The 12,943-nt window shown below is 41.4% G+C and overlaps 1 protein-coding gene across 1 annotated transcript in view; it reads left to right on the top strand.

Moving 5' to 3' along the window:
• Positions 1-12,943, top strand: part of MCC (MCC regulator of Wnt signaling pathway) — a 225,746-nt gene that overhangs the window by 114,699 nt on the left and 98,104 nt on the right. The window contains exon 2 of the mRNA XM_077816346.1: positions 7,507-7,620. Within this exon, the coding sequence (XP_077672472.1) occupies positions 7,507-7,620 (114 nt within the window). The remainder of the gene's footprint in view (positions 1-7,506; positions 7,621-12,943) is intronic.

Raw genomic sequence — 12,943 nt, 5'->3', positions numbered from 1 at the left:
TAAAGCTTCTCATGCCTTCCCAGAATACCTTTTGCGCCCCCAGTTTGAGAACCTCTGTTCTAGATCACATGATCTCTCTAAGTTATGATATGCAGTGGTCATCATTAAAAGGTTGATATCTGCTAGCAGTAATCTCAGAGTGGTATCTAACATGTTGCCTTTTCCCCATATGCTAGGGTACCATTGTATTGCATTTGGAAAAATCACCTTTTCAATGGTGAACACTGCCATTTAAGCACATTCAGTCCAGGCTTGGCACACAGAGTTAGATTTATGGGGAGCCAGCAGATGCCATGCACATATGTACCAAAATTATGTTACTCTTTTTAAAAAAAAAAAAAAAAAAAAAAAAAGAGGGAGACACTTTGGCAACAATTTGTAAATAGTGCGGGGGAGGGGTGCTCTACAGGCAGTAGAGTCATCCTGTAGCTAACCCTAGGAGCTCCTAGAGAAGATAGTAGATCTGAAATTATGGTAGATCTCCCAGCTTTGTGGCTCCTTTTACTAAGTTTTCTTGCTCCATTCTTGTGAGCTAGTGGCATATTAAAACTTACAAGAACCCTGTGCTTATCATTACCCTTTGGGCAGGCAAAAGCAGAGCTGGTTGGAAGAATAAAAGGATATTGTATGGGGCTTCTGTAGGCTTGAGTCACATGCGTGTGCCTATGTAATCAAATTAAAGGAAACCATGGCTTCTGAACTAAGATATACAGTACAGTACACAGTGATCCTATGACTCTAATTCTTTTACAGGAAGAATTCTGCTTTCCTTGGGTCCCTGGTTAGGAAAAAGTGAGGGGACTATTCTGAGCCATTTCAGTTATTATAGTAAACATGTTGGCCTTGCCTACTCTGTTGGATTGATTGGGTGCTTTACCATTAAATGCACTTGTTTCTGTTGAATGGGAGAATTCAATACCTACTAAATTAGATCAATATAAAAATTTATGAACAATGCAGGCCTTGTCAGAGAACTCTTTTAGTTGTGCTCTTGTAATTCTCCTTGGGAGTTACAGCCTAAGGGCTCAAATAGTTTTTAGTGCACACTAAAAGATTCATGATGTCTGATTATACAGCCTTAATTGTCATAAACTGCTGGGTCTTTAATATGTTTTCTAATTTTGTGTCATTAAGATGCAGCCCACCTTGAGCTTTAAGTGTCTGATTTCAATCTGTGTGTCAGTAATGCTGCCTTGTCTGTCATTGTTCACCAAGGAAAAAACAGTATATCCCACTTGGCTGCCTCCATTCTCTTCCCTCTGCCTTCCCAGTTTTCATATCATGTAACTACTGAGTACCACAAAATTACAACTATAACTTCCTTTACAAATAAATTGTTTTTTATTTACTGAAAATCAGTTTCTCTTAAAGGGACACTGTAAAGATTAAAATACTATATCTTCTTGTCACTAATAACTTGGATTATTTAAACTGAAAATGTTCTTTTCACCATTTATCCTTTTGTTCATTTTAGCTTTTCACTCAGCTGCTTGTTATTAATTTGAATTCCAGTAACTTCTAGAGACCCCAGCCCCACTCTGCCAGGTGCTATACAAGCAGAGAGTGAAAGACAGTCTCTGCCCAAAAGATACGGTTGCCGGGCGTCTTGTTTTCAACTGGAACGCCCGGTTGAAAAGGGACCCTGGCCACTCCAATCAGCACTGCTGATCAGGCCGTTAAAAGTCTGGTCGGCACCACAGCTGGGCTAAGGAAGGCTCCCTGGCTCCATGCAGCTCCCGGAAGCAGCCGGCATGTCCCTGCAGCCCCTAGGCACAGTGGTGATCAGGGAAGCTCCACGTGCTGCCCCTGCCCCAAGCACCAGCTCCACAGCTCCCATGGGCCAGGAACCACGGGGTGCGGTCAGTGTGCACCACACAGAGCTGCCTGGTCGCCCCTTCATCTAGAAGCCGGACATGGCAGCTGCTTCCAAGAGCCATGTGGAGCCAGGGCAGGCGGGGCGCCTGCCTTAGCCCTGCTGCGCCTCCGACCGGGAGCCGCCTGAGGTAAGCGCCGCCCAGTCAGAGCCCAAACCCCCTGCCCCAGGTCGAAACCCCCTCCTGTACACAAATTCCTTCCCAGAGCCCGCACCCACACCTCCCCTGCCCCAGTCCTGAGCCCCCTCCTGCACTCCAAACCCCTCAGCCCCAGCCCAGAGCCCTCTTCTGCACCCCAAATCCCTCATCCCCAGCCCTACCCCAGAGCCCGCACCCCCTCCCACACCCCTGCCCCAGCCCTGAGCCCGCTCCTTCACTCCAAATCCCTTGGCTCCAGTCCAGAGCCCCCTCCTGCACCCCAAACCCCTCTTCCCCAGCTCCACCCCAGAGCCCACACCCCAACCCCCTGCCCCAGCCCAGTGAAAGTGAGTGAGGGTGGGGGAGAGCAAGCAACTGAGGGAGCAGGGCTAGAGTGAGTGGGGGGTGGGGCCTTAGGTTGGGGGCAAGGAAGGGGGCAGGGAAATGGTGTTCGGTTTTATGCAAGTAGAAAGTTGGCAACCCTACCAAAAGAGCATAGTCTAACTGAGAAAAGATGGTCAAGTGTATGTAACAAACAGTAGTAAGAAAAGGGAGGACAAGGGAAACAGTAATAAGAACATGCATTTATACTGGCCATTTTCACGTTGATGATGAATGATGATTTCTGTTGCATTAGTATCTAGGCCTCAGTGTGGATCAGGATGTGATTGTGCTAGACACGTTTTAAACATACAATGAAAAAACTGTCCTCTACCACCATTCAAACAAAATTAAAATTTGTAGGCCATTAGTTATACCTTGTTCCTCTTAAATTTGAGAGATGTAGATTTGAGGTTGAAAACACACTCCAGAAACCTTTAACATTGAAACAGGGCATAAAATTCAGTCAAAGCAAGTTTAGTCTGTGATTGACTAAAATGTTAAATGTTTTGTTTATATGTGGCACCTTAGAGACTAACCAATTTATTTGAGCATAAGTTTTTGTGAGCTACAGCTCACTTCATCGGATGCATACTGTGGAAAGTGTAGAAGATCTTATTATATACACACAAAGCATGAAAAAATACCTCCTCCCACCCCGCTTTCCCGCTGGTAATAGCTTATCTAAAGCAATCACTCTCTTTACCATGCGTATGATAATTAAGTTGGGCCATTTCCAGCACAAATCCAGGTTTTCTCACCTGGATTTGTGTTGGAAATGGCCCACCTTGATTATCATACACATTGTAAGGAGAGTGATCACTTTAGATAAGCTATTACCAGCAGGAGAGTGGGGTGGGAGGAGGTATTTTTTCATGCTTTGTGTGTATATAATAAGATCTTCTACACTTTCCACAGTATGCATCCGATGAAATGAGCTGTAGCTCACGAAAGCTTATGCTCAAATAAATTGGTTGGTCTCTAAGGTGCCACAAGTCCTCCTTTTCTTTTTGCGAATACAGACTAACACGGCTGTTACTCTGAAACCTGTTTTGTTTATATGATATCTTACCTCTGTCCATAGAGTGGAGCATTTGGGAACTCCCCTCGTTGCCTGCCCCTTTTTTTCTAACCAGAATTTTAATATGTCAGTTGTGGCTTAGACCCTTATAAAGTAACGTGCTGAATCTTGTGTTTGCAGAACTGCAAGCCTGCCAATAAGCTGGTTGGGAGATTGGGAGATGACACCCTAATTTTTGATGGGGGCAAAACAGAGGTTAGCAGTGTTTTTCGTCAAAATCATGAGTGTTTCAGTTTCCTCTTTCCACATCTCTTGCTTCCAGTACAGCACTTTTTTTAAAGATGTAAATCAGTTTTTGAGATGAAGAGGAAAGATGATTCCTGCCATTGACTATGACAGATAGAAGCTGCTTGTTTGCAGTGACCATGTTTACAAATTAGTTGGGAAATTGTAAATTACGTTAGGTCACTACCGGGCCTACTGCTGTAAGAGGAAACAATGTGAGGTAAATGCAGACCCAGATTATGAATATGTATATAAGTCCTAGTAGCCGTTAAACCTTATGCTATTCCTGTTTGGCTGGATAATGTCATATTATCTGGCATGGCACTTTAGTATTTGGGGATTTTTCCTTCCTTTTTTTGGTATACAGTTGGCTTTGTATGATATTAAGTACTAATAAAACTAAATTTTATAAGGAAACGGGATTTCTTTGGTTAAAGGAAGTCCAAAATCTAAGTTATATAAACATCATAATAAACACAATGTTTTACAAAATAATAAATAATAGTAAGCATAAGGTTTTACAAAACCTAGTATTAATAGAAATCTTTTTACAATGATCATAAAACTGCAGCATTGTGATAAAGAAAAATTGACTAAGAAATAAACATGAAACTATTTTTATTGTCCACAATGAATTACATGTAAAAAATAAATTGCATAAATGGTGAAATATATAATATGCTTTCAGTATTGATACTCTTAGATGTTGTTAACACAGGTAAGGAAGCCTGGGGAGTTCAGATGTGATTTTTAAATGAACAGTGTCCTTTTATACTGCCGCTCAGTGTGTGAGCATTGTTGGCCTGTTGTTTAATTAGGACCACAGCTGGTAGTCATTGAAGAATAATGTACAAAGGGGAGAGATGTTTACTTGACTGTGTGATATTAGTTTTATACAACTTAGAGAATTGTAGCTATTATTGACATGTGAAGAGAAGGCAGTGCTTGGGAGGAGAGAGTGCGTTATATAGTTCTGTGAAACAGATGCTCTTTATCGTACGCTGTAGCAGAGCTGGTCAAAAAACTGAAAAGACTTTTCTCAAAAAACAAACAAACACCACTTTTTTGTGAACTATGTGTGGTGTTAATTTGTGTATTACTTTAGAGCTAATTATAAGAGCTGGTAACATGATATTAAGGAGAAAAAAGCTCATAGCTAAGAAATGTATGACCATTGCCAATAGCAAAAGTGTCTAGAGTGCATAGTGTAGAAATTATAACCTAGTGCATAACTTTCCTATGTCCCACTGGGAAATAAGAAGCTTTCCATGGTGCATGAAGGGGCCCAATTTCTACAGCATAATTAGGCTTTCATTTATATTTGTGTGTGTGTGTGTAATAATAACATATATACGTTATAAACTGTGTGTGTGCGTGCGCACACACATATATATTATACACACCCACCCACATTATTAAGGTTGCAAAGTGTTGGGATTCCCTCTGAGACTTTTTCCACTTGTCTTATCCAGAGCACTTGCCCAGTTCTGGGAGAACACTTTATCCAGTTCTCTGGAATCCAAGAAATCAGTTCAACTCTGGACTCTTCACTGAGGTTTCTGAGGTTTCTTTCTGTGAGTTGATCAGGCTCAAGTGTAGGGGGTGGATTCAGGGTACACATCCAACATACGTAATCGTGAGTCGGCTTATATACACGCTTATACTTAATACTATTGGTTAACGCCCTTTATGGTTGGTCTACTAATTTTTTAAACCAATCCCTGTACAGATCATGAACTGTCCATGAGCTGCAGTGTCCGAGTAAGCAAAGCTGCAGTTGTAAGCTTATCACACCTTCTTCTTCTTACTGTTTCTTTGTATACTAATGACATGTTATTTACAAGACCACTTTTGAATTTATGCCTTGTCCATTGTTAACCTCTGTTTTCTTACTACTGTTTTCGTTCATTATTCATGCAAAGCCTACACAAAGTCAAACACTCAGTTACGAAATGGCAGAATTAAGGTTGCCTGTGCAAGCTTATTTTAACCTCCTGGTGCATATGCATTATGATACAGTGTTTAATTACATGATCACATACTGTTTTTCCGCAGGACCTTTAGATCTACCACACAGACCTCTGCCACTTTAGCTACCAGAGTAACTGATAGCAGTAGTAGGTTGTCATCCTCTATGGCAGTGTTTCCCAAACTTGGCCCTCGGCCCGCACCGCTTTCCGCAGCCCCCATTGACTGGGCACAGTGAACCGCGGCCACTGGGAGCCGTGATTGGCTGAACCTGCAGACACGGCTGGTAAACAAACCAGCCCAGCCCACCAGGGGCTTTCCCTGAACAAGTGCTGTCCCAAGTTTGGGAAACACTGCTCTATGGGGACCAGCACTAGAGGGAGGTGGGATACTCTGCTAGTGAATACCACAGATATTTGCTGACAGCAGAGGAATGGTAAGACTAAGGAATCTTAGATTCTGTTCTAGGCTCTGGAACAGAATGTACTCTAGCGGACACAGACTCCATTCCCCACAAGCACGACTCCTTTCTGCCCGCCCCCCTTCACTTGTCCAGTGTTGTGTCTTCCTCACCGCTGATTCCTTGTCCCAGTCCCATTCTCCTCACCTAACTAGGCTCAGTGTCCACTCTTCAGGCTTCTGATCCCAATCCTAGTCTCCTTGTCCATCAATTTGTTGTTTTACTTCTCCAGACTTCCAGTCTTCTTGTCCAACCCTTTCCAGTCCCACCCCACCCCCCAGCTACTTGCCACCAGTCTCATTGCCCAGCCAGTCCCATTATGCCCCCCACACACACACACACCCTCAGCCCCTCCATAGATGCCTGTCTCACTGGCATAAATGTATGGGAAAAGGCATATTTTCATTTTTTTTTAAAGTAAAAATTGGTGTTGATTCCTCTTAGATTGCCCATTTTATCACAATTTTACTGGCTGAAGATAAATTTACACATGCCATCAGGTACGTATGGGATATGCCTTCTGTTCCATCTCTCATCTAGTTTTTGGTTCAGTTTCTATTGTTCTTTCCCATTCTGGATGGCTTTCTCCATTCTTCGGTTTAGTTGTTAGTAGCATGTTCTCTGATATCTGTGTGTACTGCATTTTAATTTCCAATATTTTTAATTGAGGAATTACATATTTATATATTTTGAAACTGTAAAATATTTATGGGACCCACCAGACTGTACGAACTATAAGGACAGGATTTTGCCTTTAGTATGATTGCTTAACCCAGATATATTATCTAGGAAAGAAATGCAGGTCAGGTTCTTCCATTACAACTTCAGTAAATCTTTGTTGTTTAAACTCACTAACATGAGACCCGGGAAAAAATTATCTCAGATAACTGCAAAATGGTTGCTCTGTAAGTGGAATTTTTATTAGTCTCAAAGTAACAATTTGAACCCTTGTATGCCATATTCCCTTTGTTCTCTGTAGGAAGGTTACACAGGCTCTTCTGTCTGAAAGCATTCAAATGGTTAAAGGATACTGCACCTTCTTTTATAGCACAAGTCTCTGAGCTAGTATCCACTGGGATAGTGTAAAAAAGCTAATGGACTCAGGCTTCCAACTAAATTACACTGCATTATATTTACCCTTGTTGTGCGTTCTCTCTCTTAATACAGTATATACTCCTCCTCAGGAGTGTTCCAGGAAAAGCATTCAGCTGCATGTGGATTATTTTATCCCATTTTGTGGTTTAAAAGTTCTCGAGTGTGAAAGGTCACAACTAGTTGTGAACATTGATGCCTCCTAGTAGTTTACAGTAGTGGTACATTAAAAGAGTGGTACATTTGGTAGACAAGTTTAACCTGGATACATTTTGATTGTCTTACAGCTCCATTTAGCAGCCCTGGCATCACTAAAGGGAGATATAGTGGAGCTTAATAAACGTCTGCAGCAAACAGAAAGGGAGCGAGACCTGCTGGAAAAAAAATTGGCAAAGGCACAGGTGAGTGATGGTTCAAGATCCTGGAAATGATCTGGGTTGTTTTTTTCAAACAGAGGAAGAGAGATTAAAGATAACATACACTGTAACACTGACATCAGTGGAAAAAAGTTTTAAGAAAGCATAACAAATATTTTTGCCAAAGATGTTAAATGTTTGTTTTGATGGTAAGTGTTAAAAAAGTCAAGAAATAATTTAATTTAATTGGTTTAGTTTGAAGCCAGAATAAATAACCAGTTGTATTAGGGAACATTTTAAATTATACTGTATCAGGAAATATAAATTACTGAAAGGCCTAGCTGGCTTAGATGATAGAATATAGTCTTTAACTTTAGGTCAGGTTCAAATCCAGTTCAGATTAGTAGTGCTCAGAAGTCATTGCTACTCGATAGCTACTCAGGGGTCTGTGAGAAATTATATGGTGGTCGTCTCAGTCCAGTTTCTAGTGGGCAGATGTCCATATATCTACAATCACCATCACAACTGATGTTCAGTGGAGAAGCTAAGGACTGAATCACGGTACCCTCTGACCCTTAGAAATGGTCCTTTCATGTCAGAATAAAACGGGTAGGAAGGCAGATATGGAAAACTTGTACTGTTTTCTATACTGTAGTCTTCTTTAGACACAGAATCTTTCTTTTCAGATGGAATCATGCAGGCACTTTTCACATGCCTTACATTTCTAAACTGACTCAAAATATAAAAATATGGTCAGGTATTCATAGAGTTTAAGGCCAGAAAGGACCATTAGATCATCTAATCTGACATATATATCACAAGTCATTAAGTTTCATCCAATTACCCCTGTATTGAGTCTGTTTGGCTAAACCATATCTTCTAGAAAGGCATCCAGTCTTGATCCAAAGACATCAAGAGAATGAGAATCCACCACTTTCCTTAGCAATTTGTTGCAATGGTCAGTGGCCCTACTATTAAAAATGTGTGCCAATTTCTAACTTAAATTTGTCTGACTTCAGCTCAAAGCCATTCATACTTGTTATGCCTTTCTATTCTAGAATTACACAATATTTTCTCCCTGTGAAGGTACTAAACACTGCAATTAAGTCACTTCTCTATCTTCTTTTTGAAAAACTAAATAGGTTGAGCTCTTAAGTCTCTCACTGTTAGGCATTTTCTCCATCCCTCAAATCACTTGTGTGGCTCTTTTCTGTACCTTCTCCAGTTTTTCAGCATCCTTTTTAAAATATGGATACCAGAACTGCACACAGTATTCTAGTATCTGTCTCACCCATGTCATAGACCGAGGTAAAATCACCTGCCTACTCCTCTATTTATATTTCAAGATTGCATTAGCCTTTTTTTGCCACAGCATCACGTTGGGAGTTCATATTGAGTTGTTTGTCCACTATACTCCTAAATCTATTTCAGAGTCATTGCTTTTCAAGGTGCAGTCACCTATTGTAGGTATGGCATACATTCCTTGTTCATAGGTATGTAACTTTACGTGTGGCTCTATTAAAATAAATTTTGTTTGAATGGGCCCAGCTTACCAAACGATCCAGATTGCTCTGTATGACTACCTCTTGTCCTCATTGTTTATCAGTCTGCCAATCTTTGGGTGATCCACTAACCCATCGGAAACATTTGCTTATTTTTTTTAAATGTTTACGATGACAACTCGACATTTTCTTGTTATCCAGATAAATGTTTACATCTTTTTTAATCTTTTTAAGCTCTTGGATTCAATGGTATTTTGTGCTTATGAGTTCTGCAAGCTAATTGTGTGTTTTGTGTTTCTAAATCTCCATTGCTCCTAGAAAAAGTAAGATTGACGTCAGGAATTAACTGCACAACCTCAGACAATTCTGGGTGAGACTAACTTCCATGGCCCTTTTACTCAGTAAAACCCTGGCAGGTAATTTATTGCACTTCTCGCTCAGAGGATGAGAAGCTCCAGGATGAGGTGCTGCTGACAGATAGTACTAAGTCACATGCTTTTCTCCACAAAAGCTGTCCCAGAACTATTCCAGCAAATGTGCCGTGTTCCTTGAGCAGCTCTGGGAGCAGGACAGTTTCTCACAACACGTATGTTAGTCAGAGGTCTGACACTGACTTACAAGTGTCAAGAGCCCTCCATAGGTCTGCTTTAAGAAAGAAAATTTTGAATGGGTCAGCAGTAGGATGTGGCAACTACACCTTCTCTGTAGTCTTCAAGAAATCACATTGAATCTGCATGGTTGCACAAGCTGAAGAAGGTGATAGCTGAGTGGCTTCACAGCTCATCTCCTTACCTTGGTTCATACTGTTAGACATTGGGGCCAGTGTGGTACGGTACACATTGTGTATGTTCCAGTCCCGTTTTCCCCTCTGAACGAATTTTGTCACGGTTCTTGAAAAGTCTCAAGAACACAGACAGGATGATGATAGCGGCGCATGAAATTTGTGGCCACTTCAGCATGTACATGCACATCATCTTCCGAAAACACTGCATGTGCAGGATTCTTCTTCTCCAGTGTGTTCTACATTATACAGAGTCGTCTTGACACAGAACATATCTGTTTACTTATATTTTGACTTTACTTCAATTATGCAATGCTGGGGAGAGGTGGCCATCAGAAACAGACTAGAGAGACAGAGAGCTCAGCTCCCTGGGATATTTGTCAGCTATATTATTGGCTATAATGCCACTAATGTTTGTTTTGCTCTTTCTCTCTCCAGTTTTTCCTCCACTTGTTGTTGTTACTTGTTTTTGTTTTGTTTTGTTTTTTTGTTCTGGCACTGTAAGTCATTATACTGTAAAATACCTGAGAATTTGGGACCTGGCTGGATTCTTTCTGTCTGGCTGTGCTCTCTCTATCTGCGCACTTCTGCTGCTTCCACCAATACTAGTTTGAATTACTTTCTCATTACCATTTGATCTATCTGACTGTGTATATTAGATCCTTAAATGGAGGCATGCATAGATTCTCATCTCCTGTATTTTTTAAAAAAGTATTATTTACATAATCAAGTGGTGATCCACAGAGAGGCTAGAGAATACACTTGCTAGCAGCTGCTGAATATTCCTTTTTCACTGTCAGTGATTTGATTTCTTATGTGCCACACCAGATATTACTGCTATGTATATAACTGTAGGAAATTGGGGCACCAGTGCTGGGCATGCCCACTGCAATCAGCACGCCCTAGTAGAGGACTCTGGAGTTCTGGTTGTTGCACACTGGTTAGAGCCAGTTGCCTAAACTGCACCTCCCTATGTCTTCAATCTATGGATCCTGTTGGGATTAACCTACGCTTTCCCACCACTCTGCGGTTAGCGAACGTCCTTTGGTCAATGTACAGTGGCTTCTGAAGATCTATAGTTCTTCCACAAGTCCTCCCACTCTAAAAACCAGGTCACCTTTGTGCCGTAGGGGAAGCAGCCATGTCAGGGTCCCCTCCCCACTCTGAACTCTGGGGTACAGAACTCTGGGGACCCACATGAAAGACCCCCTAAGCTTATTTCTACCAGCTTAGGTTAAAAACTTCCCCAAGGCACAAATTCTTCCTTGTCCTTGGACGAGTACTGCTGCCACCACCAAGTGAGTGAGACAAAGATTCAGGAAAAGGACCACTTAGAATTCCTGTTTCCCCACAGTATCCCCCCAAACCCCTTCACCCCCTTTCCTGGGGAGGCTTGAGAATAATATACCAACCAAACAGGTAAACAAGGTGAGCACAGACCAGACCCTTGGGCTTTTAGGACACTAAAGACCAATCAGGTTCTTAAAAGCAGAACTGTATTATAAAGAAAAAAGTAAAAGAAGCACCTCTGTAATATCAGGATGGAAGGTAATTTTACAGGGTAATAAGATTTAAAACACAGAGGATTCCCCTCTAGGCAAAACTTTAAAGTTAGAAAACACAGGAATAAAGCTTCCTCTTAGCATAGGGAAAATTTACAAGCTAAAACAAAAGATAATCTAACTCATTTCCTTGCTTTATTTACAATTTTTGTAATCTTAGATGCTTATTTCAGGTAAAAAGAAAAGGAGTACTTGTGGCACCTTAGCGACTAACCAATTTATTTGAGCATAAGCTTTCGTAAGCTATAGCTCACTTCATCGGATGCATACTGTGGAAAGTGTAGAAGATCTTTTTATACACACAAAGCATGAAAAAATACCTCCCCCCACCCCACTCTTCTGCTGGTAATAGCTTATCTAAAGTGACCACTCTCCTTACAATGTGTATGATAATCAAGGTGGGCCATTTCCAACACAAATCCAGGTTTTCTCACCCAGAAAGTCACCTACTACAGGACAGAGCTAACAAAGAAAATAACAGAACACCACTAGCTGTCACTTTCAGCCCCCAACTAAAACCCCTCCAACGCATTATTAAGGATCTACAACCTATCCAACACTCTCACAAATCTTGGGAGACAGGCCAGTCCTTGCCTACAGACAGCCCCGCAACCTGAAGAAAATACTCACCAGCAACCACATACCACACAACAGAACCACTAACCCAGGAACCTATCCTTGCAACAAAGCCTGTTGCCAACTGTGCCCACATATCTATTCAGGGGACACCATCACAGGGCCTAATAACATCAGCCACACTATCAGAGGCTCGTTCTCCTGCACATCCACCAATGTGATATATGCCATCATGTGCCAGCAATGCCCCTCTGCCATGTACATTGGTCAAACTGGACAGTCTCTACGTAAAAGAATAAATGGACACAAATCAGATGTCAAGAATTATAACATTCATAAACCAGTCAGAGAACACTTCAGTCTCTCTGGTCACGCAATTACAGACATGAAAGTTGCGATATTACAACAAAAAAACTTCAAATCCAGACTCCAGGGAGAAACTGTTGAATTGGAATTAATTTGCAAATTGGATACAATTAACTTAGGCTTGAATAGAGACTGGGAGTGGCTAAGTCCTTATGCAAGGTAACCTATTTCCCCTTGTTTTTTCCTACCCCCCTCACCCCCAAGATGTTCTTGTTAAACCCTGGATTTGTGCTGGAAATGGCCCAGCTTGATTATCATACACATTGTAAGGAGAGTGATCACTTTAGATAAGCTATTACCAGCAGGAGAGTGCGGTGGGGGGACGTATTTTTTCATGCTTTGTGTGTATAAAAAGATCTTCTACACTTTCCACAGTATGCATCCGATGAAGTGAGCTGTAGCTCACAAAAGCCTATGCTCAAATAAATTGGTTAGTCTCTAAGGTGCCACAAGTCCTCCTTTTCTTTTTGCGAATACAGACTAACACAGCTGTTACTCTGAAACCTGTCATTATTTCAGGTAGAGTTTTAGGAGAGGTTTTTTTCCCTGCCTGGTCCCTCTTTCTGTCCCAAGAGAGCACA

The sequence above is a fragment of the Eretmochelys imbricata genome, chromosome 5 (assembly GCF_965152235.1).
Source record: "Eretmochelys imbricata isolate rEreImb1 chromosome 5, rEreImb1.hap1, whole genome shotgun sequence".
NCBI lineage: Eukaryota > Metazoa > Chordata > Testudines > Cheloniidae > Eretmochelys > Eretmochelys imbricata.
The sequence above is the reverse complement of the archived record's forward strand: the minus strand, read 5'-3'. Positions and strand labels throughout refer to the sequence as shown.